This window comes from Neoarius graeffei, chromosome 7 (genome assembly GCF_027579695.1).
Source record: "Neoarius graeffei isolate fNeoGra1 chromosome 7, fNeoGra1.pri, whole genome shotgun sequence".
Lineage (NCBI taxonomy): Eukaryota > Metazoa > Chordata > Actinopteri > Siluriformes > Ariidae > Neoarius > Neoarius graeffei.
The window spans coordinates 49,039,921-49,057,442 of record NC_083575.1 but is presented as its reverse complement, the minus strand read 5'-3'; the positions used below and the strand labels follow the sequence as shown (position 1 = coordinate 49,057,442).

General features: G+C 40.0%; 1 protein-coding gene across 1 annotated transcript in view; it reads left to right on the top strand.

Annotated features, from left to right (window-relative positions):
• Positions 1 to 16,380, top strand: part of si:ch211-250c4.3 (uncharacterized protein LOC100535981 homolog) — a 33,794-nt gene extending 17,414 nt beyond the window's left edge. The window contains exons 3-8 of the mRNA XM_060924714.1: positions 5,069 to 5,230; positions 9,199 to 9,367; positions 10,350 to 10,477; positions 11,148 to 11,266; positions 15,419 to 15,522; positions 15,734 to 16,380. Of these exons, the coding sequence (XP_060780697.1) occupies positions 5,069 to 5,230; positions 9,199 to 9,367; positions 10,350 to 10,477; positions 11,148 to 11,266; positions 15,419 to 15,512 (672 nt within the window). The 3' untranslated portion in view covers positions 15,513 to 15,522; positions 15,734 to 16,380. The remainder of the gene's footprint in view (positions 1 to 5,068; positions 5,231 to 9,198; positions 9,368 to 10,349; positions 10,478 to 11,147; positions 11,267 to 15,418; positions 15,523 to 15,733) is intronic.
• The last annotated feature ends 1,142 nt before the right edge of the window (positions 16,381 to 17,522 follow it).

Sequence of the window (17,522 nt, the reverse complement as noted above, 5' to 3'; positions counted from 1 at the left end):
CCTCAATCATTTATTAGTTTAAAGCCTGTATCCAGAGAGGAAATATACTCTTAGCGGGGGTTATCAGTTACAATAATTGAAGGCCACAATCCAACACACAGTTCGTGATTTCTCTGGTCAAAGACACCTCATGCAACTCAACAGTTAATTACTAGGCTTATGAAGTGTATTAGAGAGAATTAGCAAACTTTGCTGAACTCCAGCACTCCAGGACTGGAACTGATGACTTCTGATATAAAGAACTGTAGCTTGCCATAAATAAACCTTAAATGAGATGACAAGTTGTGGAATGACTGAATGTCATTTTGAGGGTGGATTCTGGTTGCATTTGCATTTTTTTTTTTGCAGTTTTGAAAAACATTCATGCTGATGTGTACATATACTGAATGATACACATTGTGCTGCTTGCGCAGCTCTCCAGCTCAGTCTAAATGTTTGTCTCACATCATAAATAGTCTAACACAATTATGTAATCCGTAAAAACAAGCCAGTATGCACAAAAATAATTGTTTACATGAGACAAAACAAGTACATGACTTTTAAAGCATGTTGAAGTTTCTGACAGTTGTTTTGACTTGGTTTGTTCTAGTTTCTACGAAAAAAGACACACACCTTTTCCATATCTCGCACCCCACCCCCACATCTGGCTAGTCATTCCACTCTGATAGAGTCATGATTAGGAAAGTATTTGTGCACGATTGGTGTTCTGTAAATTCTCTGAGGAAAATATATATATATTTTTTTTCTTCTACCAGGGTTCTTGAATAGATCTATCATTTTTATTCAGACTGCTTAAGTTCAAAGACAAATTTTAAAAATCTTTATTTATGAAAATGACAAAGCTATTTCTCTACATATCCTCCATTTAAGTCTAAACACTTTTGCAAGTGATGTTTCAATCAGAAAATTCCTTCTTTTTATTCCTTTTTTGAATTCTTTTGAATTCCTTTTGAAATTATAACATCTGTCTTAGAACTTTTTGACTTACCCTCGTATATGTTGCATTAATATCATCCAAACACTAAAGCATGGATTTTACTTGGATTGGAACTCAGTCATGACAACCTCCTGACTCTGAGAAGTTATGGGTCTTACACACAATATAATAACAAAACCCCTAAGTTTTGTTCAGTTTGTGTAATATATGTTGCCTTCTTATTTGAAGGGGGAGGAAGTGAAGGGTGTGGGACTTTCCTGAGCATTTCCCCTTTTCCCTTACCCAGGACACTTGGGATCCTGAGAAGGATAAGATTTGGTAAATCTCATCCTTAAGAGTCAGGGAATAATAGTAAGAGCGTAATGACTGGCTTTCCCATGTTCTCCTTACTCAGCATATGAGTGTTCACATCACCTTGTAAGCTTTTTTTAATTTTATTTAATAATCTCAGTACAGCATAGTACAGTGTAGTACTGTGCTGGATGAAGCACCAGCTATTATCTCACCTGCTTGACAGAGAGGTGGTCTGATACAAAAACAAGTATTCTTAGATCTAGTATCAATGAACAGCTGAATCAATTAGATAATAAATAAATAATTTGACAGTCACGTTTTTCTGATACTGAATTTGAAATAGAAACACTCATTTACCCACTTTTAGCAACTGTTTAACCCTGGTCAGTGTTACAGTTCATCTGGAGCCTGTCCTGGGAACACTAGCCACCAGTCTTTCACAGGGCACCACGCGCACACACACACACACACCACACACACACACACACACACATATATATATATATATATATATATATATATATATATATATATATATATATATATATATCAAATCAAGTTTATTTGTACAGCGCTTTTAACAATAAACATTGTCGCAAAGCAGCTTTACAGAATTTGAACGACTTAAAACATGAGCTAATTTTATCCCTAATCTATCCCCAATGAGCAAGCCTGTGGCGACGGTGGCAAGGAAAAACTCCCTCAGACGACATGAGGAAGAAACCTCGAGAGGAACCAGACTCAAAAAGGAACCCATCCTCATTTGGGCAACAACAGACAGCCTGACTATAATATTAACAGTTTTAACAGGTATAACCCTCAACTGTCCTCATGGGGCCGTCCTTCACAGGAGTGGGGCGATAAAACTCCGACCAGACACAGGGCACCAGGATGGATCAAGCAGGTCCGAGGGGCAGAAGAGGCCAGCATCTCAATCCCAGGATCAACATGTAACTCAGAGGGACAGAGGGGGGGGGGGGGGGGGGGAGAGAAAGAAAACATGTTGTTAGGTATGCCCTAAAAATGACAAGTATTAAATCTGTGTGGTAGGCTCGCAGAGACGAGAGTCTTTACATCAGGCATGACACACAATGGCATGTTAATATGGTAAAAAAAAATATATCATGACCTGCTCTGGCTGGATGCTTGATTGGGTGATGGGAGCACACTCCTCACCAATGATGAGATGCAGATGGGACCCTTAGGCCTGGCCAAGACAATTCAGTTACATTTCACCGGGTCTGGGACATGCGACAGAATGTCTGACGGCCGATTCCCTGCAGGCTACGATAGCCAGTCGAGGTCCACACCGTCTCCACCAAAAGATTTCCTGTTGACTCCATGTATATATATATATACTCATGCCTAGGAGCAATTTCACCTACAGTAGCTGGCCATATTTTTGGGAGGTGGGAGGAAACTGCAGAACCCTGAGAAAATCCACATGGACATGGGGAGAACATACATAGAAACTCTGCATAGTCAGTAACCCGGGCTCAGGATTGTAAAGGGGACCCTGGAGCTGTCCCTGCTGCATCTTCGTGCCACCCTTAAATGCAAACATTGAATATAACATTGGATATAAAATATACATTTACAGTTATGCATGCCTTCAAATTTATAAGAGGAATGTTCACATGCTGTAGATAATAAATGATTATAGTTCATAGTCATAAGTGTGTAACTGTGACCTCTTAAGAATCTCACACTCTGTCAGAGGAAATGAGTGATGTCAGCGCCCAGCATTTTTGCTCCCTGTTATGATTTTGTCTTCTATTGTTTAGCCTCTGTGTTTCCACTGATGGTGGGCTTGGGGATGGAAGTGGTACGGAAAAGCTTTCTGGAGGAAAAAAAAGCCCTGGACCTGAGCTCATATCCTGCTTTTGTTGGGGCACATTTTGGAATGTGGATGATCATATATAAATATTTGTTCAAAATTTCCTTTTCATATTTCGTAAAATATGAATTTACGAAATATGAAATTGTGTTGATTCACAGTTTGCAGCTTTTTATGCAAATTGTGAATCAACAAAAACAATGGCAATCATTGCTTTGTACCTCAAACAAATATGGTCTTCTTACCCACAATTAACTTGGTGACTAAGACCTGAGAAGTGAGAAGTGTAATATGTGCAGAATCATCACATTTTCTTGAAAACTGTGGTTGTGGTGTAGGTTGTTGTTTTATGATTGTGGTCCAAAGTTTCTGTATACAATTAGACCTAGTGCTGAAGTGCAATTACTAGTTCTGCTGATTACTAAAGAAAACTGAATACAGGGATTAGATGGCTTTTCGACTTTATGGAACCCTGAAGTTAGCTATGCAGTACAATATGCAAATGCGATTAATCTTTAATGGTTCTCTGAAGAATGTAATCCAAACTAAAAAAGTGATTTGCATAGGCCTCCCTGCCTAGGAGATTTAAAGATGCTTTGAATCTTAAATGGAGCTTAAAGTAAAAAGTGTGATGAACAGAGCAGGTAAGATAAAATAAGATCCATCCATTATCCATAAGCGCTTATCCTGTACAGGGTTGCAGGCAAGCTGGAGCCTATCCCAGCTGACTATGGGCAAGAGGCAGGGTACACCCTGGACAAGTTGCCAGATCATTGTAGGGCTGACACATAGATACGCACAACCATTCACACTCACATTCATACCTACGGTCAATTTAGAGCCACCAATTAACCTAACCTGCATGTCTTTGGACTGTGGGGGGAAACCAGAGCACCCAGAGAAAACCCGGCAGACGGGGAGAACACACAAACTCCACATAGAAAGGCCCCCATCGACCACTGGGCTCAAACCCAGAACCTTCTTGCTGTGAGGTGACAATGCTAACCGCTACACCACTGTGCCACCCCTATAAGATAAGATAAGATAAGATAAGATAAGATAAGATAAGATAAGATAAGATAAGATAAGATAAGATAGTGTCAGCCCTGTGATGATCTGGCGATTTGTCCAGGGTGTACCCCACCTCTCGCCCATAGTCAGCTGGGATAGGCTGTAGCTTGCCTGCGACCCTGTAGAACAGGATAAGTGGCTACAGATAATGGATGGCTGGATGGAAGATAAGATAGTATAGTATAGTATAGTATAGTATAGTATAGTATAGTATAGTATAGTATAGTATAGTATAGTGTGTAATAGAAAGTAGCATAAACCTGTAGACTAGAGTATAACTGCAGTTATGATAGCCATACAGATCAACTGCTATGCCCTTGGTCAATATGTACCACTGTAATTTAGAGATTAAAAAATGGTGTAATCCCCTTATAGAGTGATGTGAAGAAATGAATGTGCACATGGCATTTACAACGCTTTTAATAGTGCTCGTGCTAATTCTAAACACCTGCTTCAAATGTTCTTCTAAAGCTGTTAAAAGATCAAATAACATTCCATTGTGAATATAAAAATACCTTTTTAAAATGCTGGATGGGAATTATCTCATACATTCTAACTAACATGCCACTTTGTACTTGGTTCTTCATGCTTTCTTAAATTGCAAGTTGAAAAAGATTACTTAATTTCTTATGCCACCCAGTCAGCATTACATTAGTGGCATTTAGCAGACACGCTTATCCAGAGCAACATGGGGTTAGGTGCCATGCTTAAGGGAACGTCAGCCATTCATGCTGGTCTAGGGAATCAAACCAGCAACCTTTTGGTCCCAAAGCTGCTTCTCTTACCATGAGGCCATGGCATCCCCCTAGCACAGCACAGCACAGCACAGCACAGTTACACAGTCCACACATTATGTTGCAGGCCTTTTCTCATCAGTGCTAATGTGATCAATTTTAAATGTAATTTTTTTTCCCTTTTCTGTGTGTCAGGTGAACCAGGCTCAGTTCAACCCTCTAGGCTCAGGACTGGGCTACCTGGAACACATTTGCCAACTCATTGAGAAAATTGGACAGCTTCAGGAACACAACCTCAAACTACAGAAACAGATCTGTATCCTGCATAAGGACAGCAAGATGAAGACAACTAAAGAGGTAGGTCCAGTAAATCCATTATAATGTCAATGGATTTTTTTCAGCCATAGTTGACACATTTAGATACATAGTGGACAAAAATCCTTCCTGCTTCTGATCATTAAAATGTTGCAGAAACAGTCACCCCTAAATAAGAATCACTGATCTTACAATAGTTAAGATACATTAGGTTTTGTCTTATAAACCTAGTAAACTAATTAAACAGTAAACCTAAACTAAAGATAACGCTCTGATATTGTTTTGTCTATTCTTAACTAGGGACACTGCTTTAGGTTAATTCAGACACTTTCTTTCCTTCTTTCTTTCTATTTTTAAATTTGTTGAGGTGTACTTGGTTTTATGTACCTACATCATTAAGTGAGACATTATTTGAACATGTTGCCTCGATATAAAACCAGCAGTTGTAAACGGGCCTTAGAAGCGGGTTGTTTGTCAGATAAAAGTACATTTAATAAAAAGAACATCTGGGTTTAAGCCTCATACACATATGGTCCACATATTTCCGAACAACCCCATGCCCCCTTCACAACACAGCTGAAGTATTTTAATTGTCTCATGCTGATGCTATCTAATAATATAATATATTATGTTTGCTATAATAGTTCAGTTAGTCCTTCCACTTGTTCTTCAAAAATGATTCAAAAAGTTTCAATACTGCGTAAAAGATAATGTGTCCCTTTAAAAATTGAGCTCAGCCTTAAATTTTTCACTTCCTACCAGGAGATTTTGGATTGTTATCTTCTCATAGTTTATGGGTTTGATATTATTATATATTTATACATTGTAAAGGAATAGTTGTTTTAATATGTTCAATTTGTTATATTAATTTACATATTTCTGGAAAAATAATAACGACCATTCTGTATTATATTCTTCTATATGAATTACAATCTTTTCTACTATATTTTCATTCTTCACATCTAAAATGGCAGCAATAGTACAGTGACTGAGCATGAAAAATGCTTCACCAATCCAGTGTTACAAACTACTCTGGTATTAAAATGGCTGCAATTTCCTCAGTAGAAGTGCATCTATGGAATGTATTCTGCTTCCTTGATCAGACTTCACCCACCTTTGTCCCATTTTAGACATCTGCCCTATGACTAAAAACCCATGCCAGCACATTGTGTAGATGTCTGCCTGTCCTTTAAAGCCTTTGGCCACTGTGAGAGCTGTTTTGTTCATGGTTTTTCTAGAAAGCCTGTTCCAAACTGGCTCTGTCAGGTTGGGCGCTGGGTCCGGAAAAGCTTTTTGCGACACAGTGAGTGAGCTCAGCAGGGAGCCGTACTTCAAAGTCATCAAAGAAAGAGAGCACGGCAAAAGTGAGGGATTGGCATAGGCAGCCATTCTAAATTCAGACCAAGAATCCTCTCATTTTCAAGTTCCCAAGTTTCATTAGCACATTCTGGTAAAGGTCTTATTTAAATGTTTATGAATTTTTTTTGTTTCTGCTCTCCTGCTGCGTACATTTCTCCCATCTTGGAAGGTTATGTTGCAACAGTGGTGTCTTTTAATGGCAATATGATATCTTGCACATGTTCTCTAGCCCAAATAAATGCTTCAGTTTTGACCCTTTTGTGTCTTTTGTATGAAACTTTAGTAAACATGGGTAGGAAGTAATCACCAATGGTATCATATTCTTAAACAGAACAATACTTTCAAGGGTGGGCAGAAGTTGTGGACCACACTGCTTGTTCATTCTTTCTGGGACAACAATCCCCCTTGTTATGTGTATATGATGGATGAAAAGGCAAAGGGGCCACAACACGCCATCACACATATCAAAAGACAGGGGAACTCTGCTGAAACGTGCCCTAGTCTCAGTAATAATGGGCCAAGCTGACATGCCAGTCTCCTCCCTGCTGTTTCCAGCCACCCTCCTCTGCACCCTCAAGACAGCCTTTCATTTGTAGTCATTATAATCCTTCACAACCCAGACAATAAGCAGTTTCCACCTACATGGTCTCGTCTCTCTTACCACTCCACTACATATTACCCATGTTCAATCTTGAAAGCAGAGAGAGTCTGTGAAAGGAGGACTTGGCACTGATTTAACTTTAATATATACCGAATGTTGATAATATACAGTAGTAGACATGTCACTTTCCTACTCTACATTTCACGAGAATCCAGGGAAATTCTCATTTATACAATTACAGATAGATGCCATCCATTTCTTCATTCAAATATTAAGGCCATGACCTTTTCTTGTACCACATTTCAACCATGATAGTTTACATGTCTGATATTGTCTATCTATATGTGGGAAATGTATGTGAACTTCACCACTGCATCACAGCATGAGGACAATGACAGGAAAAAGCTATGGTTGGTCACACAACTGCTGTTTTATTGGAGCTGGGGCGGTATTTGAAGGGTGTTTCAAAGATAAAAACAAATCAATATAAAGTTAATAACATTTCCTAAGGCTGAATATTTTGGATCTTTCAACCATGTGCAATGATTTTAAGAAAAATACATAGACTGGTACGAATTAGCAATGCTGGGGCTGATCTATTTCCAGCTCAGAGAGTAGATATGTACAGTGATAGTCATGCCAAATAATTATATACAGTGAAATGCTCCCTGGTTTTGAGCTTCATTTGGGCAATTTTTCAGCTCATATTGCTGACCTATCTGTAACACATCAGATACTGAACAGGTGGATTATTGCCATTGGATGAAAAACCAAAAGTAGATAGACTATAAGCACATAGTTTCAAATCAAAGTATAAATTACACAAATTTACATAAATTTAACTACTTAAAAAGTTACAAGTCAGGGATGCAGCTGCTTATCTTCCTTAAGTGTGTGTGTGTGTGTGTGTCTCATCTCATCTCATTATCTCTAGCCGCTTTATCCTTCTACAGGGTCGCAGGCAAGCTGGAGCCTATCCCAGCTGACTACGGGCGAAAGGCGGTGTACACCCTGGACAAGTCGCCAGGTCATCACAGGGCTTTGGGTTAGTTAACAGTATAATATGAGAGAGAGAGAGAGAGAGAGAGAGTTTGCCTCACGTCATTCTTATTACACCATCAAGACACTGTGATATAATGATCAGCCAAAAATAATTATATTTTGAGCTATTGATACATGGGCAGCAGTGGTACAGCTGTTAGTAATGTCACCAGCTGCTAATAATGTTAGTAGGTACCAGGTTTGAACTTGCCTCTCAGCTGGGGCCTTTCTCTGTGGAGTTAGCATGTTCTCTTCATGACTGTGTGGGTTTCCTCCCACAGTCCACACACATAAAGCTTAAGTCAACTGCCTACTCTAAACTGCCCATGAGTGTGAATGGCTATTTGTCTCTCTGTGCTAGCGCCACAATAGACTGGCGACCTGTCCAGGGAGTACTCTGCCTCTCGCACAATGTCAGCTGGAATTGGTTCCATCTCACCTGCGACCTGCAATGGATAAGTGGTAGAGAAAATGAATGAATGAATGAATGAATGAATGACATTAATTCTAGCCCTTCCATGTAATATCGTGGCCAACCATCAGTGAAAATAGCCATATCATTTGGACAATTAATTAAAGCTGACAGAAACATTTATACTTAATTAAAGTAGAAGTATTGCCAAATCATACTTAAGTAGCATAACAAAGTATTCCTATTTTGTTACTCCCCACTACAACAGACAACACAAGTGAGTGATGGCTTACGTCATTCTAGACTCACATAAATATGAAACAGATGGCGAACATACTTGACTCGGCAGCCAAGGGTGTTCTGCTTGCTGAGGGGCTTTTCTTGACCCATGGGTGTGAACAATAACAGGATGTATTATCCTTATGTGTACTCTGAACCCTGTGGTTCAGTAATGGATCATTAATGTTTCAGAAACGTATAACTATTAGAAACTGAGAATTCAGTCTTAAGAGTTCTAAAACTATTCATGGATAAATTAAACTTCCTAATTTCCACTAAATTTGGTAATCAACAGCACCCAATTCCTGTTTGTTTCAGGATTTCTTCCTACAGCATTGTCACTGTGGAGCAGCCAGTTTGGCTTTTCAGGAACTGAAGAGACATTCACGCAGTGACTACACCAGCCTAACAGCATCCAGTGGCACACTGTCTGACCTCACCACCATTCCTGAGGGCACACATATCCCCCTCTGGTCAACCTTCAGCGGTCAGTACAACACCAATGTGAGATTGTTGGGTTTTAGATTAGATAAGATTAGATAAAACTTTACTGATCCCTTTGGGCGGGTTCTTTCAGGGAAATTAAGATTCCGGCAGCATCATTACAGATAAAGAAAGAAAAGAAATAAAGAAAACTTCTAGATAAATTAAAATAAATTAAGTATTTACATATACAAATATAAAAATAATAAGATATGGGGAAGAGAGGAAGGGGGGAAGGAGGAGAAAAAGGTGGGGAGAAGGGGGGCGGCGGCATTTTAACAAAAATGAAAAGTTACTTTATGATATTGTTGGGAAATACAGGCCAGCAATTGCAAAAATACCAGGACTGTTTGGAATATTTGTTTTCATTCTCAAGAGCATCAGTATTTGTTCAAAACTTCCTGGAACCAAGTTGATTAGCACTTGTGAAACCATAATATGGATAATTGTTAAGAAATGTTTATGTATCTTCACTTGAATGTGATGGCTGAGTAAAACGTTTCTTGCTTCACACAAACCACAGGGGACTCCAGGTGCATATTCCCCTCAAGTTCACCTTGGGTGTGTCTCAAACTGAAAGCAATACCGCCCAAAACACCACTAGAGCAATTTCCAAATGTTTTTCTTGCTTATTTTCTAAGCATCAGACATTCCCTGAGGGGTGTGTGTTGTGGAGGTGGGGAGGATGTTGGATTAATACTTATTACTTCACTGAAAGGGTAATTCCTAGCATTCGGGTTATAAAAAGAGAATCTCTATAACATCAACAGGGAGTTTGGAATTCTGTGCTCCATCCCTAAGTAGGAAATCAGAGTGTGTGCATGTATGATTGTGTGCATGTGCCAAACCAAATCCAGAGATCCCAGCGGATCACTGATTCACTTGCCCATCTGTCATAACAGTTCTCTCCTCTTTGTGATAACTGTTTCTGGCTGTGTAATTGTATCCTGTAATAAGGATCCATATCTGGGTTGATTTCTGGACAGATTGTGAAGGAGGCTGCCAGCAGGTCATGCCTGTGTGGAGAAAAGGCTTTACCAGGAGGAGCTATACAGAGGGGGAGGCCAGATATCTGAGTGACAGCTCTGAGGTTCTCTCTGCTCCCCATAGACGGGTGAGTCATTTGTGCTGATAAACTTTAGTAGACTCCTCTCTGACTCACACGAATGATCTGTCATCATGTGCACTCGTGCATAGTACACATAGGACTATAAGGGAGGGTGCGCCAGTGTGACTCATGCTGTCATATTATACTGTTAACTAACCCAAAGCAGAAGCATGTACCCTTAATGTAAACGTTATTATGTGTATGAATGTTAACAGTACATAAAGCTATGACATGATCTATGGAAGAGGAACAGAGGTAAAGCATCTTAGTTCCAAGTTATTATCAAAATTATTTTCACACACACACACACACACACACACACACCGTAAAGACAGCTTCAGAATTATTGGAAACATTCAGAATGGACATAAATGGTTGTATGAAATAAAATTATAAAAGTAATCTTCCTCTCAAACAACTATTAAATTAATTAATTACACTTCCACTACTGAAAATAATTTGCATAAAAACCTTTAAAATATTTATATATTTTGTATAAATCCAGTTGCCCCAGCCAGGAGGTTACAACATTTCCATAGATGGATGTTGTTACTGAATTTAAACTCTGTTCAATAAAGTACCAGTCAAAAGTTTGACATACTGTCTAATTCAATAGTTTTTCTCATCAATCTGTCCAGAATATCGAATTTGTTTCATTTGCTGTGTGTCTGTGCAGCCAGAGAACTATGCATGGGGCAGGGTGAAGGAGTTGGTGAAGAAGAGCAAGCTGAGGAACCAAAGCAGACTGGGTCTGTCCTCCAGCTCCTTTAAGAGGTCATGTCCACAGTTATACCGGTATGTGACATCCAAAACATCTACATATTCATTTCATCTGGAGTATAACAGATGTTATTCATATCACAAATCAAATATATCATTATCATTTAATATTAACCATTCAATCTTGGTTAAATCTGTCCCTAGAAACCCATGCACACACAATCTAATAGGACAAAGTGAGTTTCAGTGGCTAGTAGGGTGGGGATAATATGGACTATGCATAACTTTGAAAGGAAATTAGAATGTACTCTAGCCTATTAGGTGAAAATCTAAAGGGCAGCCATGGCCTGAAGGTTAGAGAAGCATCTTTGTGCCCAAAGGGTCACTAGTTTAATTCCTGGGACTGACAGAAAAAATGTGAGGGGAGTTGAGTGAATGAACAGCACTTTCCCCTCCCTCTGTATCATGGCTGAAGTGCCCTTGAGTGAGGCACCTAACCCCCAACTGGTCCCCAAGCACTGTAGTATGGACCCTTTTCAGTCACGTGACCTTCGTAAACATGACTGCCATTTTGGACATGTAGTGGACTTCGGCTCGAATCAGTTTGAATGCGAGAAAGGCGACAAATGAAAAACATAAAAGAAAAAGGAGCGAGATGCAGAAAACACCTTCACTATCCAGCGACGTAGGGCATTTACAGGGCGAGCAGAGGGAGAGGTATTTGCAAAAATTGAGGTTAGCAGGCTTAGAGAACGACGTTTACCTGCTTCCACCAGGATTGTTCACTGACGTACGGAAGTACACGAAGCCCTCGTCTTTACCTGACTTCGGCCCACATGATCTGTATACCTATGTCATTAAAAACCCATCGCCATACACATACACGCCAACGTCCGAGGTTCCGGAGTGCGCTCCGGCTTGCTCCCGGAGTGCTCCGGCCGAGGTTCCGGAGGGCGCTCCGGCTTGCTCCAGGAGTGCTCCGGCCGAGGTTACGGAGCGCGCTCCGGCTTGCTCCGGAGCAAGCCGGAGCGCTGCTTAATTTGAGGGGAACCTCGGCCGGAGCACTCCGGGAGCAAGCCGGCACGCGCTGCTTAATTTGAGGGAGAGCAAGCCGGCGCGCGCTGCTTAATTTGAGGGGAACCTCGGCCGGAGCACTCCGGGAGCAAGCCGGCACGCGCTGCTTAATTTGAGGGAGAGCAAGCCGGCGCGCGCTGCTTAATTTGAGGGGAACCTCGGCCGGAGCACTCCGGGAGCAAGCCGGCACGCGCTGCTTAATTTGAGGGAGAGCAAGCCGGCGCGCGCTGCTTAATTTGAGGGAGAGCAAGCCGGCGCGCGCTGCTTAATTTGAGGGAGAGCAAGCCAGAGCGCGCTCCGGAACCTCGGACGTTGGCTCCGGCAGCTATTTATACTGGATCCGGTGTAAATAGCTGCCGGATCATAATTACAGTAAACTAGTAAATACAGTAAAGGAAAAACTTGAGACTGAAAGGTTTTAACAGTCATCCAAATGACTGAACGTAAACATTGCTACAGTAACATACCAGCTACCTGTTGACATTAGCTAGTCAACAATAGCTACTACAGAAGAACAAAGAGGTTACAATGGGTTATTTTAGCCTATTTGGTTACACACTCGCCGCCACAGAATGTTAACAGCAATGTAATGCCTTTTCTGGCTAATTTTATTCGTCTTACCTCCAACAAAGTGGTCACTACACAAGCGTTGGTATGCCGAGGGCTGCCAATCTGTTAATGGCCGCTATCCATCTTCTCCGTCGGGATCTGATAAAATGATAAACCTTGCCTTGTTTGTTGATGGTTACTACATCCAGGTGCACAACAATATAGTGGCATGATGGAAGTCTTGCTGAAAGTAAAAACTTTCTTTGCTGCCGTTCCTCAATGTTGGCTGTGGTAAACTACTGGTAGTACACGTCCAAAATGGCGGCCGCGTTTGTCGTGACGTCACGTGAAAAGGGTCCATAGCTGCCTGCTGCTCTGGGTATGTGTGTGTGCTCATTGCTCACTTGTGTGTTCACTGCTTCAGATGGGTTAAATGCAGAGGAGGAATTTCACTTTGCTTGAGTGTGCATGTGACAAATAAAGGTTCTTCTTCTTCTTCTTCTTCTTCATAAACAGCTTTCACTACACCTTAATTATGATGTAGAATATGACTATCAGCCATCAACTTCTGTAATAGTATAACCTTCATTTAATTTTATTTTATTTTTGCGTCCCCACTTTGAACTCATACACAAACACTATTCAATAGTATGAGCTGGAGTTAATGTGAGGGGCAGGGTTATTTCATTTTAATCAAAAATAATATTATTAAAGATGAAACTCACAATGGAAATTTCTTGATGATTTCTTTACTTAGAAATAGAAAGCCAATTTAAAATAATAATCAATGACATTAAAACTAGGGCGGCAGCCGCGGCACAGTGGTGTAGTGGTTAGCACTGTCGCCTCACAGCAGGAAGGTCCTGGATTTGAGCCCAGTGGCTGACAGGGGCCTTTCTGTGTGGTGTTTGCATGTTCTCCCCGTGTCTGCATGGGTTTCCTCCGGGTGCTCCGGTTTTCCCCACAGTCCAAAGACATGCAGGTTAGGCTAATTGGTGGCTCTAAATTGACCGTAGGTGTGAATGAGTGTGAATGGTTGTTTGTCTCTATGTTCAGCCCTGCGATGACCTGGTGACTTGTCCAGGGTGTACCCCGGCTCTCGCCCATAGTCAGCTGGGATAGGCTCCAGCTTGCCTGTGGCCCTGCACAGGATAAGCAGCTACAGATAATGGATAGATGGACATTAAAACTAAATAAACTAGCACAATAAACTGTAAAAGAAGTTTATACTTTTTCCATAATGAATGAAAATGTGTATTGTTTAAGTGTGGGTTCCTTAGTGTTTAAAACAAAACCTTTAAACAGATGTCCTTCATGGAAAATAAAACTAACTGATTTCCATTAAGAAATGAAAGGTAATACAGTTATTAAGACATGAAAAAACAACTTACTGAAAGTCTTACATGATAACAATGAATTCTGGGTAAACCTCTGCTTCCTAATCTCAACTATACACTAATTCCTTTCTCATACTTTGGCACTGTGCTCATGAGGTAAATTGGTGACTAGTACTGGCTTCTGTAATTGACTGAGGAGTTATTCATCAGGTCATGCCATGTCATATCTACAGTCATTTCATACGTTGGGTGCTGATAATGCCAAGTGATTACATTCTTACTCACCAGATTTTCTTAAAAAGTTTGATCCATTTTCTTTTTCAGTAAAGGATTATGCTTTTAAATTTGAAGTTAATTGTCTAGGTATTAGACAACATGTATGTAGGAACAGTGGCCTGGCTTTGTTTAAGGGCCTGTTAGCAAAAGGAATCTGGTGGGAGTCACACAGCTCGTTGAAAGAACAACTATTTCTCTGCCCCCTCAACCTCATGCGTAAGTGAGCTGCAGTCCTCCTCACACGTGCTTTGGCATCAGCACAGATAAATAGTTAGGGGCTACAGTGTCAGGTTCAAGGTATGCTTGGAGGAGTAGGAGAATTCTCTGTGCATTGCACTCATTAGATGAGATATGGATGTGCCAGTCGCACATTCATCCCAAGAAAGAGTTTAATTTCCTGTGGGAAATAGTCAGGGGGACAACTTAACTCTACATGTGTGTAGTCATAAATATATATATGAGAAATGTAGAAACTATTCAAAATAGTGAATGCTTGTGCTTAAGCAATTAGTGTGTAATTAGTGACAAATTACTGGTCATAATTCCTGTGTATACAGATTTGAAAGTTTAAACATATAAAATAATAGTGTTAATATTATTAGCACCATGGGGAGCAGAGCTTTTAGCCGCTCTGCTCCCAAACTCTGGAACTCCCTCCCACCTGATATCCGTAACACTGACTCTCTTCCTCTTTTCAAATCTAGACTCAAAACTCATCTGTTTAAAATAGTCTGTTCTTTGTAATTTGCATTGTTTTTCTCTCTTTTTTCTTATTTTTGCTGTTTAGTTTCTATTTGCTGTTTAGCTTATTCCCTGTAAATTGCATTTTTCCTCTTCTTTCCATTTTATATTGTTTATATCTGTTTTATTCTTGTAAAGTGTCCTTGAGTGTCATGAAAGGCGCTTATAAATAAAATTTATTATTATTATTATTATTATTATTATTATTATTATTATTATTATTATTATTATTTGTCTGTTTCATCGACAGGCCTGAATTGGGGCAAGTGGAACCATCCAGAAGAGACAGGAACTCTATGATTGTCCTTGGACATCAAAAATTGGACTATCATTGGCCTCACTAGCACTGATCAGGTCAGTCAAACAAACTCGCAATTCCAGAAAATATTGGTTTATAATCTTTACCACTACTTTAAATTGTAAACACAAAGGTTCAGTGAACTGTGGTGCAAGCATTGGGCATTAGCAGTGCCACATTGCACTGCTATCTTTTAATAATATTGCTTAACTAGAGCTGATATGCCGTCATGTATTCACAGCTTTACCCTCTGTTACTGTTTTCCAGCTGGACACTGAACAGATGCCGTATGATGAGAAAACATTTCCCTGAAGAGGAGGACATGCTGACGTTGTACAGAACATGCGCAAAGGAAGAATGAGGAAAGGGAGGACAGGATAATGTTGAAGAGAAAGTGATCTGTGATTGATGGGAGAAGGGTACAGGTTGAAAATGGAGGTGACCCTCATAACTCACACCCACAATGATCAACAGAAATTTCTGGATGTTTATATGAGTGTACAGTGGATCTACACATATGATGGGTTCCTTTTCAGTTTGTATGTTAGATGCTATATATTAATTTTAAAAAATGTCATAAATGTTTTGGGCATTGGTATAATGTATGCAGTCCCATGCACAAGAGATATTACCAAGAAGTAGAGAACAAATGAGAGATTTTTCTCAGAACAGTAATTATATACACAGTTCAGTATATTCACATAAATAAAAATCTCATCTCATCTCATCTCATCTCATTATCTCTAGCCGCTTTATCCTTCTACAGGGTCGCAGGCAAGCTGGAGCCTATCCCAGCTGACTACGGGCGAAAGGCGGGGTACACCCTGGACAAGTCGCCAGATCATCACAGGGCTGACACATAGACACAGACAACCATTCACACTCACATTCACACCTACGGTCAATTTAGAGTCACCAGTTAACCTAACCTGCATGTCTTTGGACTGTGGGGGAAACCGGAGCACCCGGAGGAAACCCACGCGGACACGGGGAGAACATGCAAACTCCGCACAGAAAGGCCCTCGCCGGCCATGGGGCTCGAACCCAGGACCTTCTTGCTGTGAGGCGACAGCGCTAACCACTACACCACCGTGCCGCCATAAATAAAAATAACTGGAATATTGTTTAATTTAACAATATACCGTGTAAATAAAAAAAAACAGTCTGCGCTATTGGTTGCTTTTGCTTGGACCATTTCATTGGATCTCAGTCTGTTCTGAACATTTCTGTAAACTATCTACAATATTCCCCAACAGTACACAAGAAGAGAAACTTCTGGGATACTGTTAAGCAGTCTATATTTTGAAGAAAACTACCTTAAAAATACAGTAATTGAGTAGAACCTGGAAGCTTATGCTGTAGCTGGTCCTGTGGTCCCCCTGAGTGTTAGGTGTTACATAATGTTCATGATAATATAGACATAGGTAATAAATGTAGCTATTACATCATAACCAGTCTGCCAGGAATGTGTCCAAATACTTAACTGCTATGTTATGTAAATATATTACATTTACAAGACAGCATGCAGTGATTTCAGCAAGACAAGCTGGCTAAAGTGTTTTTATGCCCAGTGCAAAGCCGAGTCAGTACATAACAGTAGCTATGTCAAACACAGAGTTAACAAAGGAAGAAATGTAAGCCTTATTTAAGCATGTTTTACGGTGTCCATTTTGTTTTGGTGAAAGAGCATTAAACACTAGATGGTTTACTGTATCTTGTATACTTGCAATATTTTATTTACGAGTTTACATACTGAATTTGTCAGATGGTTTCTATGAAAAAAACAAAACGTATAACTTGATGTATTGAAAAGAATTTTGTTGAGAGCTGTCCTTATACTCTGTATTGTACTATACCAAAATGGATGGAATATTTCAGTATGCATATTGCATTCCTATTCCAAATTATTTTAATAAATAAAACTGTGATATTTCTAAACAAGTACTAGTCCTATTTATCTTTCACAAATATCATTCATTCCTTCATCTAAGATTAGGTTTAAGTTTGAATTTAAAATGAATTTGACAGGATTCTGCAGGACACAGATAATCCTTTC